Below are 20804 nucleotides of genomic sequence, written 5' to 3'. Positions count from 1 at the left end.
TCACTGCATCATAATGACCAGCTATAGAACAACAAAGGGAACACTTTTACTGCTTATCACCTCTCTGGTCTTAACAGAGGACTAATGGGACCATATAAGGCTCCAAAGGATTGGTGCTTGATTAGGACCAGGCTCAAACCCTGCATGGTTAGCCAGGGCACGAGGGACATCTGAGGGCCATAATGTCTGTGGCTCTCCACCGAAACTACCCACAGGCACAGCACTTCTCCCTTCACCCACCTTCCTCCCCCATTAGGGTTTTTAACGAGGAACAGCAGCCCAGGCCAAACTCCCAGCTCTTTAGTTAGAAATGAGAGCAGCTGAGGTCACTTTTAAATGGCGATAATCTTCTGGAGGGCAGTGCAGTCTTTTTGAAGCACAACCCAGCTTGTCTTGCTAGGTCTGTGTCACTCAGCGGTGGCCCACTAACTGATGCAGGCTATCTGGGGCTGCCCTTCCAGGCCTCAAGGCATAGTTCACTGTTATTGTAAAGTAGAAACTAGTTTAAATACCGAAGCTTGTATCCCTTTACTCAGCTTCATTCAAATGTTGATAGCGCATTCAATAAAAAGGCTAAAAAAGAAAAAAAATCTCTTACTGACCATTTGACACCAAATAGCAATACAAATCATGACTCAGGATTAAGATATTAGACTTCATTTATTTGACCCTGTAAACTTGCATGCAAGTATTTCTTATGACTAAAATGTTTTGGTTTCCAAAGAGCTATGCTACAAAGTCATAAGAAAACATGGCGGACAAGAGGATATTTAGGTATGCATGAGAAAAACACATATTTTCTTGATTTGTTCAAATAAATAAACCCAAATGGATGAGCAGTAATATACATTTTCAAAACTATTTACATAATTCAAAACTACACAAACAACTACAATATAATAATACAAATTATAAATAGATACATAAATGACCATTTAATGTGTACATCGACAAATTACGAAACAAGAGGGAACACATATCACGTTATGTTGAGAATGACTGAATAACTAGATCAAACACAGCCACCATCTTCATGAAATACTTCATGCAGTCTTGCAATAATAACTTAAAAAGTCTTGGTTTCCTGATCTCCATGGAATGCTTGGGGCTTTAGCTACAAAGAATTACCACAAACTGTAAAACTAGTAACTATTAATCCAAGACAGTCTGGGAAGGAGGAAATGGTGCTGATACCCTGTTTCACCTTGATATCTTTTAGTACAAACTGATTAAAGAACATGGAAAATTTTGGCAGATCTAAAAAAAACAACAACTGACTCCTAGAAAAGGAGGTAAGCCATATGTCAGAATCATTTATTATGAAAGTACTAAAAGGCTAGTACTGATGTTGAATGAAGCAAGTAGAAGAGATGATTTGTGCCTTCATACAGCTTTCTCCTCTCCCTTGGGAGAGCTTTGTAGCGGTGTACACAAATCCTGGGAATCCTCAGAACACCTGAGCTGTTGTTTTGCAGGCTGGGAAATCTCTTCAGGGTTTGAAGGAGGAGGAGAAACAGGATGAATCACAGGAGTCACAACCTCAGACTTCACCTCCAGAAAGGTCCACTCGTGGTGGAGAACCTTCAGCTGATCCTCAAACAACTTCTCCAGGTGTTTCCCCGCAGTGGCAAACTCAGTGACAGCCTACACCAACATACCACACAAACGACAGACAAATCGTAAAATCAGTTCACCCCCACACCACAAAGTAACGAACACTTTTGACAATGTGGTCGATGGAAATAAAAGGGAGACTTTTGGGTCTACCTGACTCAACGCTGCACAGTTCCTGAAGATGAGTCGGACGTCTGCGACAAACTCAGCCGGGCTCCGGTAGCACGGACTCTGTTTAGCCTCAAGCCTGTTCTTCACTATGGAAAGATCCATCGGTGTCTTCACAGCCCCTTTATTCTCTGCCATTATCTATAGCAAAATACAGAGATGATAAAAATGTACAACACAACAAAACATGCCAGACCTGAGTTATACCTCTCAGATATCCGACGGCTGTGCAATTGACAATAAATCAAGGAGACATTTACATCCAAAATGGGCCTCTCTTAATCTCTCTTGATTGATCCATAGACATCATTAGGGGTACATTTAAAGTAAGCATATGTGACATTAATCCTGCCATGTTTTTCCTGTGCTTGTACGTGATTGGTCACGGTGAGGCCCTGTGTAGCCAGGTGTGTTTTGGTGCGGCTGGACCGTTCTGTCTCTGTACTCACCGAGGGGGAGAAAGACTCCTGGAAGTCTGCGCTGAACTCACTGCAGTACAACCGCAGCAACAGCCTCTCACACTTCTATACAAGGACGGATAAACACAGTAAAATACTTTTGCTATAAGACAACACCACAATGACATAGCTGTTCATTTCAGGGCATCCCTCATCAACTCCCCCATCCTGAGATAATGATCATCTTTTTAAAAGCAGAGTATTCACCCGTTTGTCAACCGGGGAAAATCCCCCCATAGAGTCTGGCTCTTCTTTCACTGTTTTGGCTTCTTCTAGTCCCCTGTCACAGTCGTACTCAATTTCAGGCGCAGAAAGGTCACGGCAGAATGAGCAGAACCACTCCCCGCTGAAGAGACGACATTAGAAAGCAACATCATAAATAGTGAAAACAAGGCAGCAATTATAGAGAACTGATACAGTGTTTCCTCCAGGATTTTTTACATTAGTGGCGGGGTGGTGACTTTTCGCGCGCATTTTTTCCGCGTGCACGCGCATGAAACGCGCACTGGTGCTCAAAACAAAGACGTAATTTCAACAAAAACTAGAGGGTGGCAACATTTTTTTTTTTTTTTAAAGCGGTTAAGTCATTAAAGCCGAGCAGGTGATTTTATATAGAAGGTGATCAAATACAAAGATATCCTGAGGCTACAGCTGCAGCAGAACATGCGGAACGAGCATACAGCACTGAACATCGGTTACCGTATAATATACATGTGACTGACAGATACGCCCAAGACACTGACACACACAGAAAGCTCATCGAATATGAAGTACACGAGAGGTAATTAGCTCATCGAATATGAAGTACACATGAGTAGAGTACACATGGAACGGGGAACTTGTGACTGACAGTCACATACATACATATACACACACACACACACACACACACACACACATTTTAATCATTTATTTATGTCCACATAGAGACAAGTATACAGGGACACAAATACTGAAGGCACAGATGGGATGCATTCACAAACAGACATGGACAATGTCTTTCACATACAACAGGACAAGACTCACGGGTACAAGTAACACCGTCTCCGCCACATATGGCGGCTGCCAATAATCGCAGAGACAGAGCAATACTTGCTGAGCCTTTTTGCTTCTCCCTTGGACATTCCCAGTAGACGTAGTCCTCTGACAACCAATCTGTGCACATGTCCAAGGCTGCCAAATATAAAGACTAATAGCGTACACCTATAGCCTAGCTCTGAGATGGTATCTACAAGCTGCTGGTATTTCATGACCTTAGTCATGAAGGCTTCCTCTAGGCTTATATCAAAGGTGCACGCTACCTCTAATACAGACACCTCTCTGGACTCTTCATTAACAACAATAACATCTGGTGTGTTAGCAGACAACTGTGAAAAGTGACACACACACACACACACACACACACACACACACACACACACACAATGAAAGATCATCAGCTCATCAATACGAAGTAGGCCTACATGAGAGTACACGCACAAAACCGGCTAACGTTACTCACTAACTGTTTACACTAGTAAAATCACAGTGTGACAGATTCGGTAAACAATCAACAGCAAGGTAATGCATCAGCTGAGTTAAAGAAAACCAATTCTTACCTTTGATGACACCGACATGAGCCCTGTTTACCCGTTACCTCCGCCGTTCTGTTCGTGATGATTTTAGAGGCAATAGATTATTTTTGCCCCTCGCATTTTGCCCTGTAATTAGACCACGCGACCACACCTTGTGTCTCTTATTGTCCAAATGTTTTTCAGCATGTAAATCTGTTGTCAATAAAAATTCGACTCCCCTTCTTTTCCCCAGCCAATACTGTGTCGTTTATGACATTTACCAACGTTTATGCTATGAATAGTTGGAAGCTAGCGTTAGGTGCGAGGCTGCTCGGTTAACCCATTTGCGGGAACATTATTTGTTTCACAAAATAGCCTGATTTAGTTGACCGTGAACATCAGAGACTACATTACGAATGTTCATTTAAAATACTCGTATACTGAGCACTGGTATAAGAACATGAAGCAGAGAACAGTAGTAAATGCAATAACCCACAGTCGTCGCTGATGATGTTGCATTTTCGATTAGGATACGGGATTAAAGGGACGGGCGAAGAGAGAGAGAGAGGAGAGTGATTTCCTGAAATCCAAATGTCCCGCGAAATTTGGACCAATCACAAAACTGTTTTGCAAGCGCGTCGCTTCGCGCGTGTTGAGAGCGATTCAGTCTGAGACGAGGTTAATTGCAAAATTGTAACACAATTGTATCTATACTATACCCTAAATCGGAACGTGTAGGTCTGAAAGCGGCCTAAATCTAGCTTCAATCTGCTTTTTTTTCTGTTCTCCGGTGATAATATCTCGCTCTGCCTTTCTACTATGGCTGACATTGAATGAAAGTGGACTGAATCAATTAGTGGCGGAGAAAATGTATTCGTGGCGGCCCGCCACAATGCATATAGAGGAAACACTGTGATATATACTATATTCATTGGGTTACACTCTGGTGCGATTACAGTACCTGGGGGATTTGAGGAGGGTGGGGATGTGGCAGGTGAGGTGGAAGACTTTGGGACACTTCTCACAGCACAACAGTTCCCCTCCGTTCTGGCACACAGCACACCAGTCTTCATTTGGGTCCTCCTGTGGAACTGGGCCCTTGTCTGCCTCTTGGTCTGCCCCCACAGTGGGGCTTGGCTGTGAGGCCTCAGCCTGACTCTGGCCCCCCAGAGTCTGGACTTGTTCTCCTCCATCTTGCTGACTGGTGACAGGCTGGTCCCCTGTGCTGTCTGGGAGGCTGACTTTGTGACTGCTGGGTACCTGAGACATGGACACACGCACATGCACACGCACATGCACACGCACACATACACACACACGAGGAAATGATGTCCCTCAAAGAAGAATACAGTAAATCAATTATGTCTGTTGTTTACTCTATGTATGTTGTTGTTGTTGTGATCTATGATGAACATCTGAATATTCATGCTTCAGTCCATCCACCCATTCTCTTACATAGCTGATGTCATCCTCTGGCTCATCTTTGATGATGATGATGGGTCCAGGTGATGATCTCCGTCTTCTCTTGGCAGCTGAGCTCTGAGCTCCACTAGCCTGCATCTCTGGAGGTTTCCAGGAAACAGTCCTTCAAACAGCCAATAAGAATTAAGAAAGATGTGATAGGACTGGAAAAAAAGACACAAATTGACTTTTTAACATATCAAGCCCCAAAATAAAGTATGTGAGTAAGTGAACATCATCTTACTTTGGTTTTTCCTCATGGGACATAACAGCAAACCCTGCTGTATTTTGTTGTCCTTGTGCTAAAGGGGGGGGGGGGGGGGGGGGGGGTGTAACAGTATGAGTTCTCTCTTTTTGTATGCTGTTGGTGACCGCATCAAGCAAAAAGACAATGTGTTATGTACAAAATATATTGTCCGCCAGTGATATTTAAGGCATAAATACATACGGTTTCTGTGAGGGAAGGAAGGTGGTAGAATCTGAGGGAAGCTGGGTCTTATTATCTGCATGGGGCCATCTAGACCATTCCTCTGGCTTAGATACACAGAGTCCATCTAAAGATTGCAGTGCACAACATTTACTACTTGTAATATGTAATGTAATAACACTTATTCTTATCAAGAATCATACTCTCATTACTCAATCAATCATGCGCTTTGAGTGTCTAGAAAAGTACTAAGTCTAATGTTATTATTATTATTATTATTATTATTATTATTATTATAATAAGAATCACTGACAAGAGCCACTGATATTTGTATTTATCAGTAGAAATGCAGCCACTTTCCTGCTGTCGAGTGGGAGGAGAGCTGAGGCTGCCGTTGTTGGGAAGAGGTGCACTGTGAGAGTAGTGAGGCGTTGGGTGGAAGACCTCCATGTGTTTGGGTTGAAAGCTGGAGCTGCTCACTAGTCCTCTCAGGGGCTGTATAGTCTAAAAAAACGAGTGACGGGCAAATTAAGAACAACGCCTCAATCAATGGCATGTCACCTCTTGTGAGTCTCTGTTGACAGACGTGCAGGTGAAATGAAGGGTCAGCCTGTTTTTCTGTACCTCTGACTGGTTATGTTATGGGATAGAGCCCTGTGGCTTTCATAACAAAGCAAACCAGGACAGAGGACGGAACATAAACAGCACACTTAAATGTGCCAGACTTCTACGCTCGAGCACTTTGTTTTTAAACAGTCTTTTTGTTTGGTCTGGATCCAGCCCTGCAGGTGCAATAGCTAGCTAACAGTTTTGACACAGCTGTTGATATCACCCTTTCTCTATGTTTATAAAAACAAATGCAGACGAGCGTAAATTTTAGATCTGCGACAGACAATATTAGGCCTTCTGGGAAAAAACGTAAAGTCGAGTTTAGTTTATTGTATAAAGTGGTGTTTTCAGAAACCCTACTCCAGCTATTGACCCTGTGTAACACTGTGTATAATATAAAACAGTGATAAAACATCTCAACATCTCTCAACTAAGGACCAGTTAAGAATTAAATAAAATATAATTATATTAAAGACTTGGTTTTGGTTCAAAGAACTGACATGGATAATGTTAAAGGCTCCATCTTAACAGCTTGTTCACATCAGCATGACGCAATTCAGGTCAGAAATCTACTAGCCAGTGCATGGTCCTCTTCAATTGCCTATACTTGACTTGAATAACTACACTAGAGTACAAAAACAAGTAATGGTCCCTAGACTAAACAATGTTGTAGACTAGACATCCACAGACGATCATCTCTGGATGGTTTGGGTCTGTTTTGTTTAACGTGTCAGCGGCTGCGATCGTAGATTTAAAATAGTTTTTTTCCGTATTCATATGGGTGATGATTCAAATTGATCTTGACAAGAGATGTGAAGGATGCGAAGGCTGTCAGCTCCATTTAGGACAATGTAATCCACTGTCTGTGCCTATTAACAATCCCAGTCATTCCCATCCTCACGCACACTCACCTGAGGCATAAATCCAGGGCTTGACAGGGTACTGGTGGGGCTGATGTGGTTCGGAGGTGGGACCATAAACCGACGGCCTTGTTGGGACATAGAAGGCAAACTCTGGGAGGGAGAGCCCCCCTGGAGGGCCCCTGGAGGGGGTCTCTGGAGACGCATGCTTGGGTACCAGGTCCAGGATGTGGGTGGGGGCTGTGGCTGCCAGTGGGGCTGTTGAGTGAGTTTCTCCACATGCATCTGGAGCTGAGCCAGTGTGTTGTGGGGGGCCAGGTGGGGCAGTGAGGGGCCTGGGGGTACGCTGTTGGGGGAGCCCGAGGGCCCCTTCCCAGGATGGGGGAGTTGATGAGGGATGCCCTGGAAGCCTCCCAGCTGGTGGCCTGGGACGCTCTCCACCACTAAAGAGCCTGAGGGAACGAGAACACAGAGACAGTTTCAGCATAACAAGTAGGACAGAAAAGCTATTCCACAGAATCTTTATCTTTATTTCAAGAAGACACCACCACGCCATAGCAACCAACCCTATTACAATATTACCGCCTGTGTTATTGATAGTTTATTACTGCTACATCTTCCATAATATCATCTCTCTTCATTCAAATGTGAAAGTCAGAATAAAATGCTCAGGTTTTCAACAAAGCCTTTCTCGTACTGCTTTGGACTCTTACCCAGGTCCACGTTTGAGGTCCAGAACCCTGAGCGGCATTGGAAATGCACAGTGCTCTGCGGTACAAATGACGTATTGCATTTCGCCCGCAAGAGGTTTCCAATCTGAAACAGAATCTACAACAGAAGGGATGTTATTAATAATTGTCTTACCGGAAGACATGTCTGTGAAACACACAGGCATATGTTCTGAATTTCATCAAGTCCAACATGAGCTCCTGTCTGGCTTTAGGGTTAAAGGCTTGAAGGAGGACTTACCAAACGCTTGCAGTACAGGAGAGCTGTTCCTCCACTCCTCGCCGTTGCCCATTGGGTGAAGTTTATCACATGATCCAGGTGTCTGGACAGAAAGCCAATGTCCTCCTGCTGCTTCCTCAGAACACCCTCGTGATCCTTAGTCAGGGCCTTGAGGGATGCAGCATACATCAATATTTAAGAATCTGTGGTTTTTTATCACTCCCATGAGGGTAAGATCCTCTCACAACTCCAGGGCACATGCCAATCAAAAACATTTGCAGGCCTATATTATTTCTTCTGATTCTCTCTCTATTCACATTGGTTACAGAGAAATCTGACAATTACCGTACACGAATCAGCCTATACCCACGATGACAGAATAGATCGTTACAATATCACAGGTAGAATAGTTGTCATCATACCTCAAGCTGATTCACTAGAATCTTGCCCTTTCTGTTGATCTCTAGTATCAAACCGCAGATCGACTTCTTGATTTCGTTGTGAACCGAGGTGCGGTTTTCATCAACTTGAAGGAGTCTGCAAACAATGTAAGATAACAGACATGAGCACATCCTCAAACGTGAATTGTGTCTTGAATACGTAACATAAGGCACACGTTATTCAGAGTGGGATCTTATGATTTCTATGAATAATTCTTAGGTGTGTAACGGTGTGTGGGTTTTACCCGTCCCGGGAAAAGCCCCTCGGTACACGGTCCAGGGTTCGCATGAATTGAGCTTGCCATGCCCCGTTGGAAAAGGATTCAAAAATTCTGTGCTAATAGCAACGTAAATTATCTCATACAGTTGTTGTCACTAACAATATGGAGCACGGGCTTGGCGAGTAGTGTAATCTACAGCGAGCACACGTATGATTTTTAAAATGTTATTTGATGTGTCCTGCTGTGTGTGTATGGCACCAACTGCAATTCATGACATGACCAACGTGTGTGATGGTATGGTGGTTTTACATTGCTTAAGCGCTAAATACATAGATGTAGTATATCGACCTACAGTAAATACAAATATGATAGATCAATATTAATATGATTAAACATTCAAACATGCCCCCGGAATATCAACAATTCAGAAAGAAAAAAAATCTTAATGTTGCACATTATTGTCCATCGATATTTTCTTGTTCAGTTACTTGCAAATGCTGCAGTGAATGTTTAGTAGTAAATGTTTCATTTGGTCATGTCTCTCTCTCTCTTCATCAAGAAGCAAACACAAATACAGAAGCATTTTCATTTAAATAATATATATATAATAATATCCATTGTTGTTATCTTTGAATGATTCCAAATGTAATTTTGAGTTGTGAAAAACAAGATTAAAAAGATATTTTATAGGGCTCTACACAGGAGTGTGAAAAAAAAGTCTAGTGCTCCAAACACAAGCCTTGTATGAGAGTCACACGAGCTGATATGCCTACAGATTAATTCCCCCCCCCTTTTTTTTCTGTTGAACCAAAACCCAAAACCCGGTTGAACCCAAAAACTGATATATGAACCAGGCTTGGTGAACTGTTACACCCATAACAATTCTTCTTCTAAATGCAAAAGATGCAATATTTCAAACATACCCATTGTTTATGGAGTTCGACACTTCCTCAATCAACTTCTTTTTCTCCTGCAGCTGATGAGTCATACTCTGCATGTGATGTTTGTGATTTTTATAAGCATCTTCCAGAAACTGGTAACTGCAGAGAAACATAACATGCCATAGAAGGAATTGATCACTCAATGCTGTAAAGCTTAAGTCTCTAACAATTCGAGTGTGCGGAAAGGGTCACTGTACCTGTGGTCCTTGTGCTTGAGCAGCTGACAGTCCCGACAGGTTAGCAGGTCGCAGGTCTCACAGAACAGCTTCAGCGGTTCCTGCTTGTGGATGTCACAGAAGACTGGCCTCTGAGTGGACACACCGTGGACCTCTAGAAGAACAACACACAGGGAAAGTAAGCATCTCAACTGTGCCCAGACTAGACCTTTACTAGACACAAATTAACCAATAATAGTGCGGGAGATTGTGTCAAGCAGAAAACGGAATACAATACAGTATGTAGTGACAGTATTTCCTGGATGACAATGGACCTATCGCTAAGCCACGCCCCCTTTGAAAATTCAGACAAACAAACAACACTTCACTGACAGTGACTGACTGATGTGACGTTCAATGACTTACAATGGCGGGAGATGGCAAATTTCTGATTTCTGATTTACCACAGCAAGTAATAGACATGTTTTTTTTTTTTAAGATGACAAGAATATTTAGTCTACAAGCCTCTCACCATTAGATATTAGGGAGTTGTTTGTCCGAGTTTTCTGCCTGTAGTGACTTTTGCTGTGATATGATTGGACAATTTATATTTTGGGGCGTGGCTTAGCGATAGGTCCTTAGCTACCATAGTCTGGCAGGAAGTTGTACCTTGACAGACCTCCTCCTTCTGTCTGATGGTGTGGTCTTTGGTGAACTTCACCCTCAGGTGGGCCTCCACGCAGGTGACGCACAGGTACTCAACACAATCCACGCAGAAACCTGTGGCCTCTGTGTTGTCGTCACAGCTCATGCAGAGCTGTGGACAAAGAAAGAGAGACCATCTCCCTACTATGAATCCATCAAACACATTTTTTCCCCTCCTTTTTTTTGGGGGGGGGAGGGAGGTGAAATTGGGTTTTGGATTGAGAGATGGATTCTGTATACCCATGCCAGACAAAACAGTGCAGGCTATGCCTACTACCATGCAGCAGTGATGATATGGTCGCTCACCAACCTGGACAGGCCTCTCCACAGTGCTGCTAGGAGACTCCATTGAGTCCTTCACAAAGAAGTTCTCCATCACATCAACCTCCATACACTCCTGTCGGCACACTGGACAGCGCATCACATTGACTGGAAACAAACAAAAAAGAACACTGTAGTAATTAAAAAGTTGAGCAATGATAGGAAAGGTCAATTTGACACTCAATTTCACAAAATCGCTGACGCACACAGTAAACTGCCACAAAAGACAGACAGAGAGACGTGCATGCATCCTCTCCTGTAGGCTATGCATCTTCTAACACAAAATCCCTTGAAAGACATAATGCATAATGCAAACACGTGCATTATTATAACGACTTGGACATTGTAGCATGTGAGGGGGGGGGAGGTTTTTCCATATATACAGAGGCTAGCACATCTACAGCTCCTGCCTGGCTATTGTTTGTAAACAAGGGCGGCTCACGTGGTTTAGTCGCCCTGTCCACCTGCGAGTTCCCCATCGGGTCAGACATAGCCAAATTCCTTGAGGGAGAGGGCAAACATTTCTTGCAAAATGAGTGTAGACATGGTAGAAGTTTGGGTTCTCGACTGTGAAAGTTCAAATGGCAAACCGCACAAGTGTCCAAGAAATGTGAACAGGTCGGTCGCGTGATAGTGCTCCCCTCCTGAACAACTGGCAAGCTTTCTGCTTCGTTTTCCACAATGATAACAACAGCATCCCCGGATTCGTGCATCTCTGCATTTTCGTCCATGTCTTCACTTTTTATCAATACAATATTCTAGGGGGAAATATGTCACCAGGCAGCGAGCAATCCGAGTATGCAAATGAAGGAGCACATCGAAATATTGCAATGTATTCCCCAAAATGTCCCTGCTTCAAAAGAAAACTAGACATTCTTTCAGTTCAGTGTTGCATTCGGAAGGTTTTTTAAAGCTCAGTATCCCTTCTTCTGTCAGCATCATTCGCGTGCAGTCGCAACACATATGTGGTGGCAATATGAGACAGTATGTACAGGCTCAGCCCTATGCAGCAGGGCAGCTTCACATGAGTGTTTGAATGAAATAAATGTTCATTCATACGATCTAGTGAAACACCACCCACCTACTTCCGGTGAATGCCAATGTATGTAAATGAGGATTTCTTCAAAATAAAATTGGCCACGTTAAACTTCATTTAGAATTTCAAAAATAATAAGGTATCAAGGAACCACACACAATATGCAAATAATCTTTAAAATATATATATATATAATAACATGTTTCGTTTTTTTTACATAATACATAATACTTACATTATACATATTTTGTATAGTATTGCCCCAGAATGTTTTGTAATTCTTCTAATATCATATAAAGCTATATGGCACCTCACCACTGGTACATCTTTTCGCTCAGCCGAGCTAAGTTGGAATAGACAACAACTAGGACAAGTGCATCAACACATTAACATATAGCACAAGCCTGCTGTCTTACGTAGCGCCCCTCAGTGGTATAACAACAGTACTGCATCCCCTTATTAACCTGGGCATTAATACTAATAATAGTATTATTACTATCTATTACTAATACTAATTTACTACTAATTAAAGTACTAAATATTAGTACTTCAAACATTTAAACAAACAAACAAAAGGACAATGTGGACCTTCTCACACATGTTAAATTCCAAAAACGATTCCTGCAAACTTCTTCAGTTTCAGCTTAGTTACAGGTTTTGTCTATTCCCTTTGGTATTTCTTTTTTTTTCGTATTATTTTATTTTTCATTTCATTATATTTCATTTTGTAGAAGTTGTATCCATACACATGTAACGATGATAATGTGGCCCAGAAAACAGAAGACAAATTATTATTCAATTCTTGAATGAATAACCCATCATGCGTTTTGAACTGTCATTCACCCCTAATGTGTTTGCACTGAGATACAGAAAGGCTGTGGGAGTGTAGTGTTGAACCCTGGATCAAAGGTTGCCCAGTTCCTTCTTCTTTCGTGTAACGTCAGAGGTCCAACTCGGTGTCGCGTAGCCATGCCCGCATCTCTGGTTCTAGGTCGAAGAGGCTGGCTTCTGAGGGTGGTCTATATAAGGGGCAGATGGTGATTATGTGGTCGGCGGTCTGCTCTGGGTCACCGCACTCGCATGCCGCACTGTCCGCCAGGCCCCACGCCTTCATTGATGTTTTAAAGCGACCGACACCAATAGCCTGGAAAGGGCCAAGCGAATTGCTCTAATAGTCTATAGGTAGATATGAGTCTGACGGCCAAGAACCACAGTGTCCCTTTGAGTGATGGGAATCACATACCGCTAATAGGACTGGGGACTTATGGAGACCCTCGAACTGTAAGTTGATGACCTACCAACCTGATTTGAATCACATGATTAGGCTTTCACGTTCACTGAACGTTGAAACAAGAAATGTTTCAAGTGAGCATGGAGTCTATAATTACTGCTTTTATAATAATTAGCAATGTGCAGTATGTAATTCGTATCCATTATTAATTAGCAATGACAGTATCTCACAGTGCCGTAGCGCAAAATCCCGGGGCCCCCCCGCAAGGTGGCGGCGGGGGCCCTTTCGCAACGGAGTAAAAAAAAAAAAAAAAAAAAGTGCGTTTTTTAGAGGCCGATGCGTTATTGACGTTGCGAAATTTCGCAATATGCACTCTACATTCTAAATGCTTGACTTAGCAAAAGGTACAAACAAGTGAGAGCAATAGCCTATAACTAAAACCAAATGGTAGACTACACTACATCAGTAGAATGTATTATAAGTAGAATAGTACAAGCTTTATTTATTTTAACAAAGTGTGGTGTGCACAGCAGTGTGATATCTGTAAACATATCTGTAGACTCTCCGCTAAGGGTTGCCAGATGGGATTGAGAATTTCCAACCTAATCAATCTAAAAACTTCTAAATCCACCAAAAACCAGCCAATCTGGCAACCCTGTCTCCGCTGCATCAGAGTCTACTTGTTGCGTAAAATTGGCCAGGGTTAGTCAAATCCTTTGTTGGACATCTCGTTTCTTAAGTCCTGGTATATTGTGGCATTTCTTTACTGTTTGCCATCTGGTCTAGGAATACCCAGGGAGACGCAGACAGCAGAAGTAGAATAGAATAGTAGAATAGAAAAAGAAACAGCTATATATAGCCTAACCATGCTGAATTATGTACCTGTATGATGCACTGACAGCCTGTGACTGTGAACCTGGCCGGACCCTGCCTTTCTGCCTGAGTTTGAGTATGATGCTGCCCAAATAAATGTTATTGTTTAGTGCTGTACGCTTTTGTGGTATTATATTGTGTGAATTATCATCTGTATGTTGTTTTTCTTTCACTCGACTAACCGCCGAGATAATACTTGAGACATGTACTTCCGTAAACATACATTTTTTATTGGATTTTTTTTACAATATCGGACCGACAGTCCCACATATAGCGGCTATAATGTCCGAATAGAGAATCTATCACCACCTAAAGAATGCTTATTGTACTTTGTATTGTATTTTCGCTTGCTCATTTTCCTTGTGTCTCGCTGCCTACGTGTGACGTCAAAGTCATGTTGCTATTGGATACGGCTAACCATGTATATATTTTTAAATATAGGCCTATATATTAAAATTAAGGTTGACACAATGAAGGGCCACTTATTTTCTTTGTTTTATATATTTTTAAATTATAAAAAATAAAAATAAAAAAAATTATGTGGATCCAATGTTAGGGGGCCCCCTAGTGGCTGGGGCCCCCCCGCGGTGCGTCGCTTGCGGGCCCGTCCGCTATCTCTCATTATTGAGTCGAGAGTAAGACACTGGCCCAGGAGTTGTCGTCTCTGGCTGAGATAGCAGAGCTAGAGCTTTTTATTGATCAACGGAATGACATGTTAGGTCAACAAACAAAATGCACAATTGAGTAACTTAGTATCTGACTGACAATCAATAATCAATCTTAGTAAAAAAAAAAAAAAGTGGTTTGAAATCTGTGCAGGTCAAAAGTTTCAGGAATTGCGTGAGACATCACAACACAATTTTAAAAGATATGGCACACGGAAACCAGGGGTGGTATATATTGAAAGAAGTGGGATGGGCTGGGAGCAGCTGTGGGGTGAAATTAAGCTTGTACCGTAAGTAAAATGGTTGAACATGCAGTTTTCTACAGCAGTATGGCAGCCGGAGAAGATTTTTGTAAGGATTGCTGTGTGAAACCTGCTTGGTAAAGGATATTTAGCCTCAATTAATCATGAAAATATTGATACCAATATTAGCCCTTCTCTTCAAAATGTACATATAATGATTGGCTCTCTGATGTAACATGAACACACCACAAACATTTTTGTAACAGGACTCCATAATCCGGAATATGAAAATATGAAATATGAATATAGAATTAGGCACTAAAGGGTTAAAAAATAAATCTCAAGAACTATACCAATTCAAATGAAAAATATCTACACCAGAAATAATACCAAACATTCCATAATAACAGATGTCAATGTAATCTCTGAATTGTAATTGTGAAGTGATACAACTGAAGCAGTGTTGTCCCATGTAAGTTCTTTATCTTACCTGTTTCTCTCGACAGACACCCAGAGGTACAGCATTAGAGTGTGTGAAGCTGGCAATTGATGTGGGATACAGACACTTTGATGGGGCGTTGGTGTATTTCAATGAGCATGAAGTGGGGAAGGCCATACGAGAGAAAATTGCAGATGGAACCGTCAAACGAGAAGACATCTTTTATTGTGGAAAGGTGGGCGTTTACCTCGTCATAATGTTTGTTGAACTCGAAGTTCTTCGTTGTATGAATAACAACTTCATATCGCAATATTACCAGTAGACTTCAACTGTTTTCCAAATGCATCATTGTATGCAATGCATCCAAATGAGTCATTGCAGACCCCTTGCCCTTGTACATCTCTAGCTTTGGAACACCTTCCATCCTCCAGAGCTTGTAAGGCCAGCCCTAGAGAGGACATTACAGGCACTGCAGCTTGACTATGTGGATCTATACATCATTGAGCTTCCAACTGCCTTCAAGGTAACTGACTTACATAGCATTCTATAGCTGCAAAATAACACACAAGGTCAGTGTACCAGCATTCAAAGTTATCAATTATTCAGTATATTATATTTTTAAACAGTAATCAAAGAGGATAACTCCAATTACTCTGCCTCAATTGCAGCCTGGTGATGAGTTTTATCCTAAGGATGAACACGGGAAGTACATATACCATGAGACAGACCTCTGTGCAACATGGGAGGTGAGTTCTGCCTTTCAGACACATAGTTACGTCCATTAACTATATTCTTATTATCAGAATAAACTACAGTATATGTTTATTGTTTAGAATGGTCACTGTTTTGTTATCATATATATCCACATATTTACAGGTTTTCTGGAAGATTTTAGAAGTTTGTAAAACAGATTTTAAAGCAGTGTTAAGTGTTGAAATCCTATCTGCAGAAATGTAGATAACCCTGCAACCTTTCCAATGTCCAAAGTCATAAATAGTCAGCCTGTGTTCAAAGTCCTTTCTACATTATCTACTGCTGTTTTATGTTTTTCTCTTGAGCTGTGTGGTAAATCACTGTCAATGAAGGGCCATATTTTACAGTAGCTTTCCTCTCAATAGGCTTTGGAGGCCTGCAAAGATGCAGGGCTTGTCAAATCTCTGGGAGTGTCTAACTTCAACCGCAGACAGCTGGAGCTCCTGCTGAATAAGCCGGGCCTCAAACACAGACCCGTGTCCAACCAGGTAGGGCAGTGCCCTGACTTTCTCAAGATAGACCACTGCTGGGCTGTTGATTTACACAGTATTGTATATATATACACATGATAGGCTGTGTTTGATTTCTATCTATCCAGTCTACTAAGTGCTATATTTATTTCGTCCCTTCAGGTTGAGTGCCATCCGTACTTCACACAGCCCAAACTGCTGGAGTACTGTCGTCAGAATGACATTGTGGTCGTGGGTTACAGCCCCATAGGCACGTCAAGAGACGCTTCCTGGTACTGGTAGCGCAGAACACCTACAACAACACTCAGTGTTAGAGAGATTACATCATAGGTATCACAGACAGTGTGAATAACTACGTACAGAATATCATGTTTGAATATACAATTAAGGACACAATTTGACTTATTGACGACACAGTTAACACAGTTAACACAGTACACAGTGCCTGTCCAAAGTGAGTGACAGGGTTGATACCCAGGTAACAATCAACCGTGTATCAATAGAGGGAAACAAACCGACAGGGCCAGCCGCTGGCATACGCAGTCTATGCGGACGAAACGTGGAAAGGGCGGCCACATTCAAAATCATGCTTAGGGCCACCAAAGTCCGTGGGCCCGGCAAATAAATACCGGAAAGTTAAGCTATGGAGCGAATATGTAACTCTCAATGCAGCTGTAGCATTAGCCAAGGCACTCTGTAACAGGCAATAATGTATTTCTTGTCTCTGAAACAGGGTGAACTTAAAATGCCCCCCTATGTTAGAGGATGAGCTCCTGGTCTCCGTTGGGAAGAAATACAACAAGAGCAGTGCTCAAGTGGCGCTGCGCTTCAATGTCCAGAGAGGCGTGGTAGTCATCCCCAAGAGCTTCAGCCCGCAGAGGATCAAGGGGAACTTCCAGGTCTGTTTCAGTTACTTTATCACAGGGAACAAGGTACTGGTATAGGAAATGTGCCCCTTTTGACATTGTTTGACTAATCATATTATACACAATACGCCTTCATAGAGATGATTCTGTTATGTTATAGAAGTCATTAAACCAGGCCCTGCCAGAGGCTCCAAACTGCTTTATTTAGCTGCTTAAGAATCCATAATGGTCTGCTGTTTTGACATCAAGTCCAATCCATGTCCTTGCCACCATATTGTCCTCTTTACTCCTCACAGATATTTGACTTTTTACTCACTGAGGATGAAATGAAAGCAATTGAAGAACTGAACAAAAACATTCGCTTTGTGGAGCTTCTTATGTAAGTACTGTGGTCCTCTGTGGCTCACTTGGTAGAGCACAGCGCTAACAACGCGTAGGTCGTGGGTACGATTCCCGCTGGGACCATATATACTGAAATGTATGCACTCATTGCAATGTAAATCGCTTTGGATAAACAGCTAAATGGCATATATTATATTATTATTAAGTACTGATACTGTATATTCTGAGTAGCACTTGAGGTAAGACAGTATTGACAGATTACTTATTTACCTTTCTCCACAGGTGGAGTGACCATCCTGAATACCCATTTCATGATGAATATTGAGCATGTTTCCTGATGTGCCCTATCATTTCTCTATAACCTCTCCCAGAGCCTTTTCCATCATGATACTCTTTCTGTGCAACTGGACATTTCTTTCAGTTCATGATTCTCAGTTTTGTCAGTACATCCCACCACAAGGCCACCAGGGGGTTCTACTTCACAATGAATGAGAATGAAGAGACTATGGTGTATCTCATGAGGTGTATACATTTGTGACACATTCTAATGCTTTGGTCCTCATGTCAGGATCTGATGTAATGATCTGACTTTTCTTTCGAAAACTGTGAATCCATTTCCACGTTGTTGAAAATCAATGACACATCGCTAGTCAACTAACACAGCTTGTTTTGTGAGCCTGCTAACAATGTAAAGTAGTGTTATGGTTAACTAGGTAGCAGTGGGGACCGAATCCATTTCGTTGCAGTATTTTGGCTTGACTAGCGAGTGTGTGTTGTGATTCTCAACCACGTTGAAACGTAGTTCCGTGTTTCAAAAGAAAAGTCCGAACATTTTGATTGGTTGCCGCCATGCGGACTAAATGATCAGACTGTATTACATTTTATTGGCATGTCATACCATAGCTTTTGGAACTTCATGGACAGCTTTATACAGTAGATCAATGATGTTGGGTTTATTAAGTTATTTTCCACAGTGGTGTTGGGTGTAAAATGTAGTTCCACATTAAAATAACTAAATATCCCTCTGACTTCCATTATTCAGAAATCAATATCTTGATCTTTCTGGAAAAACTGTAAAACTGAACTCTTGTGATCCTGAAATATCCAGGCCAGCTCCATGGTATTAAACAGTTTAATGACGTTTGTGCATAACCCCATGAATGTTGTAAACATTCCTTCAGTTTAACTTCCCACAGTAAAAAGTGAAACACTATGTTGCATTGCTGCTCCTAGTGTGTCTATGACGTTAATGCCGCCAGATAGCCGGATAGCCTTCATTCTACTGAATGAGTAGAACTCTTCTCAAGCTGAGTGTGAATGCCTCTCTGGACTTGTCAGTAGATGGCAGGCCATTCAATTTCATATGAATATTATTCTACTGTCATGAGAGGAGTGTTTCGTCATTACCGGTTATTTAGCAGTAATACATGAGAGGCCATGTGTTATGAAATGTTTATCATGGTTGTGTCGTCGTGGTCGTAGACACAAGTGTATTGCTTTTATACAACAGGTGACCAGCATTAAAAGGGAAGATTAATTCCCAAACCATCAAAAACATGATGCTACATTCATGGCAGTCTTGTTTCTTACAGCTTTGTGTTTATTTTTATTTTTTACAGATTTGAAGTAGGCTGGAAAAGTTACCAGAGCTTGTAGTGTTTATTTGATTCATTTTCAAGGACATAACAATATTATTAGAAAAAAGTCAATTGGCCAAAAGATGTGGTTTGAAAGGGGTTGTACCCTATTATTATGTTGACTTATTATTATTATTATTATTATTATGTTTTTAATGATAAACTATCTCAGCCGCAACGTCACAAGATTAATCTGCGACACCTCAAAACTCCTCAGAACAGTTCTGTATAGCAAGACGCATCATTCACCCAAGGTTCATTATCCGTAGTGGTGGTCTAGTGGATAGTGAGTTGGACTTGTGATCGGAAGGTTGTAAGTTCAAATCCCGCCTGAAACCACACCACTACTAGTGTGCCCTACTAGTGTGCCCTTGAGTAAGGCACTTAGCCCTCAGTTACTCCAGGGGGAATGTCCCTGTAATTCGTCGCTTTGGAGTCGCTTTGGATTAAAAGCGTCTGCTAAATGGCAAAATTATTATTATTTATCCCAGTGGTGTCGGAGATAAAGCGTTTGACATACAAATGGACAGATACCGATCCGTAGTCCCCTGCCCGATTTCAGCATGGAGGGACAACTCACTGATCGCCCAATGTAGGTTATAATTAGTTCATGAATGCTGTACTCAGTCTCTGTAATAACTGTGACTATAGTCTTGGACAGTCTATAGACAAGTGTCTAGACACATGTCATAGTTTAGATGCAGTATGTGTTATGTCAGATTGTCCAACATTCTCTTGGATAGTTCCTGGAAGTTCCTACTTCACGCAGTTCCACTTCACTGCCTCGGCCATTCAGAAGCAACAAACGGGTTCAATTAAGGTAATAAAAAGAGGCCAATGGGAAGTTTTACGAGGGAACCTTCCCACTGTGTCTCAGAGACTACAGTTAAGCCCCTCGCGACAGGAGACCTTGAACAGCATGCCTACACTCCTAATGACCTGCCTGTTATGAGCAAGACTGCCTGAGGATGATGAGAAGAGACAGAACAGCCTCTTTAGTGCCAACAGACACACTGACCAGCGACCTGTGTCAGTACAGGGGATAACAGCAGGAAGCTAAGGAAGAAGGGAAACAATTGTTGAGCTCTGTCTCTTTCTTTTTTTTTTGCATCTGTGAAAAATTACCAAGTGTGACAATTACTCTGGACAAGCACTTGAATATTTTTTTAAAGAATGGAATGTGAGTGCAATTAAACCTTCCTGGCAAAGACATGTCAACTAATGCACCATTGCGACCGTAGGAAGTTGTTTTGCTTTGCTTGTCCATCGAACATTGTCTTGAATCCAAACAATCATTGTATTTCATGATCATATACACTTACACACAGTATTGATATTGTACTTAAATGGCATTTTGAGATCTTAGACT

At 41.9% G+C, this 20804-nt stretch overlaps 2 protein-coding genes across 2 annotated transcripts; one reads left to right on the top strand and one right to left on the bottom strand.

The window, feature by feature from the left end:
• Positions 1-11612, bottom strand: LOC308165348 (transcription intermediary factor 1-alpha-like; the record flags this gene model as incomplete). Its single annotated transcript, XM_080539506.1, has 17 exons — positions 1-21; positions 1540-1644; positions 1768-1923; positions 2232-2306; positions 2448-2586; positions 4755-5053; positions 5249-5378; positions 5995-6185; positions 7202-7602; positions 7864-7978; positions 8120-8266; positions 8521-8635; positions 9683-9799; positions 9898-10030; positions 10525-10672; positions 10871-10989; positions 11324-11612. 17 exons carry the CDS (start codon positions 11610-11612, stop codon positions 1-3), a joined length of 2700 nt encoding a protein of 899 aa, XP_080395632.1.
• A 1309-nt stretch (positions 11613-12921) lies between these two features.
• On the top strand, positions 12922-19359 carry LOC308164765 (aldo-keto reductase family 1 member D1-like). The gene is made up of 9 exons (XM_080538789.1): positions 12922-13198; positions 15435-15602; positions 15774-15890; positions 16036-16113; positions 16486-16608; positions 16753-16862; positions 17324-17489; positions 17753-17835; positions 18081-19359. The coding sequence occupies exons 1-9, from the start codon at positions 13106-13108 to the stop codon at positions 18121-18123; spliced, it is 981 nt and encodes a 326-aa protein (XP_080394915.1). The 5' UTR covers positions 12922-13105; the 3' UTR covers positions 18124-19359.
• Positions 19360-20804: the final 1445 nt, after the last annotated feature.

The sequence above is a fragment of the Nansenia antarctica genome, assembly GCF_963989245.1.
Source record: "Nansenia antarctica genome assembly, chromosome: 9".
In the NCBI taxonomy this organism is placed as follows: domain Eukaryota; kingdom Metazoa; phylum Chordata; class Actinopteri; order Argentiniformes; family Microstomatidae; genus Nansenia; species Nansenia antarctica.
Note: the sequence above shows the minus strand (reverse complement) of the source record. Positions and strands in the feature narration are given on the sequence as shown.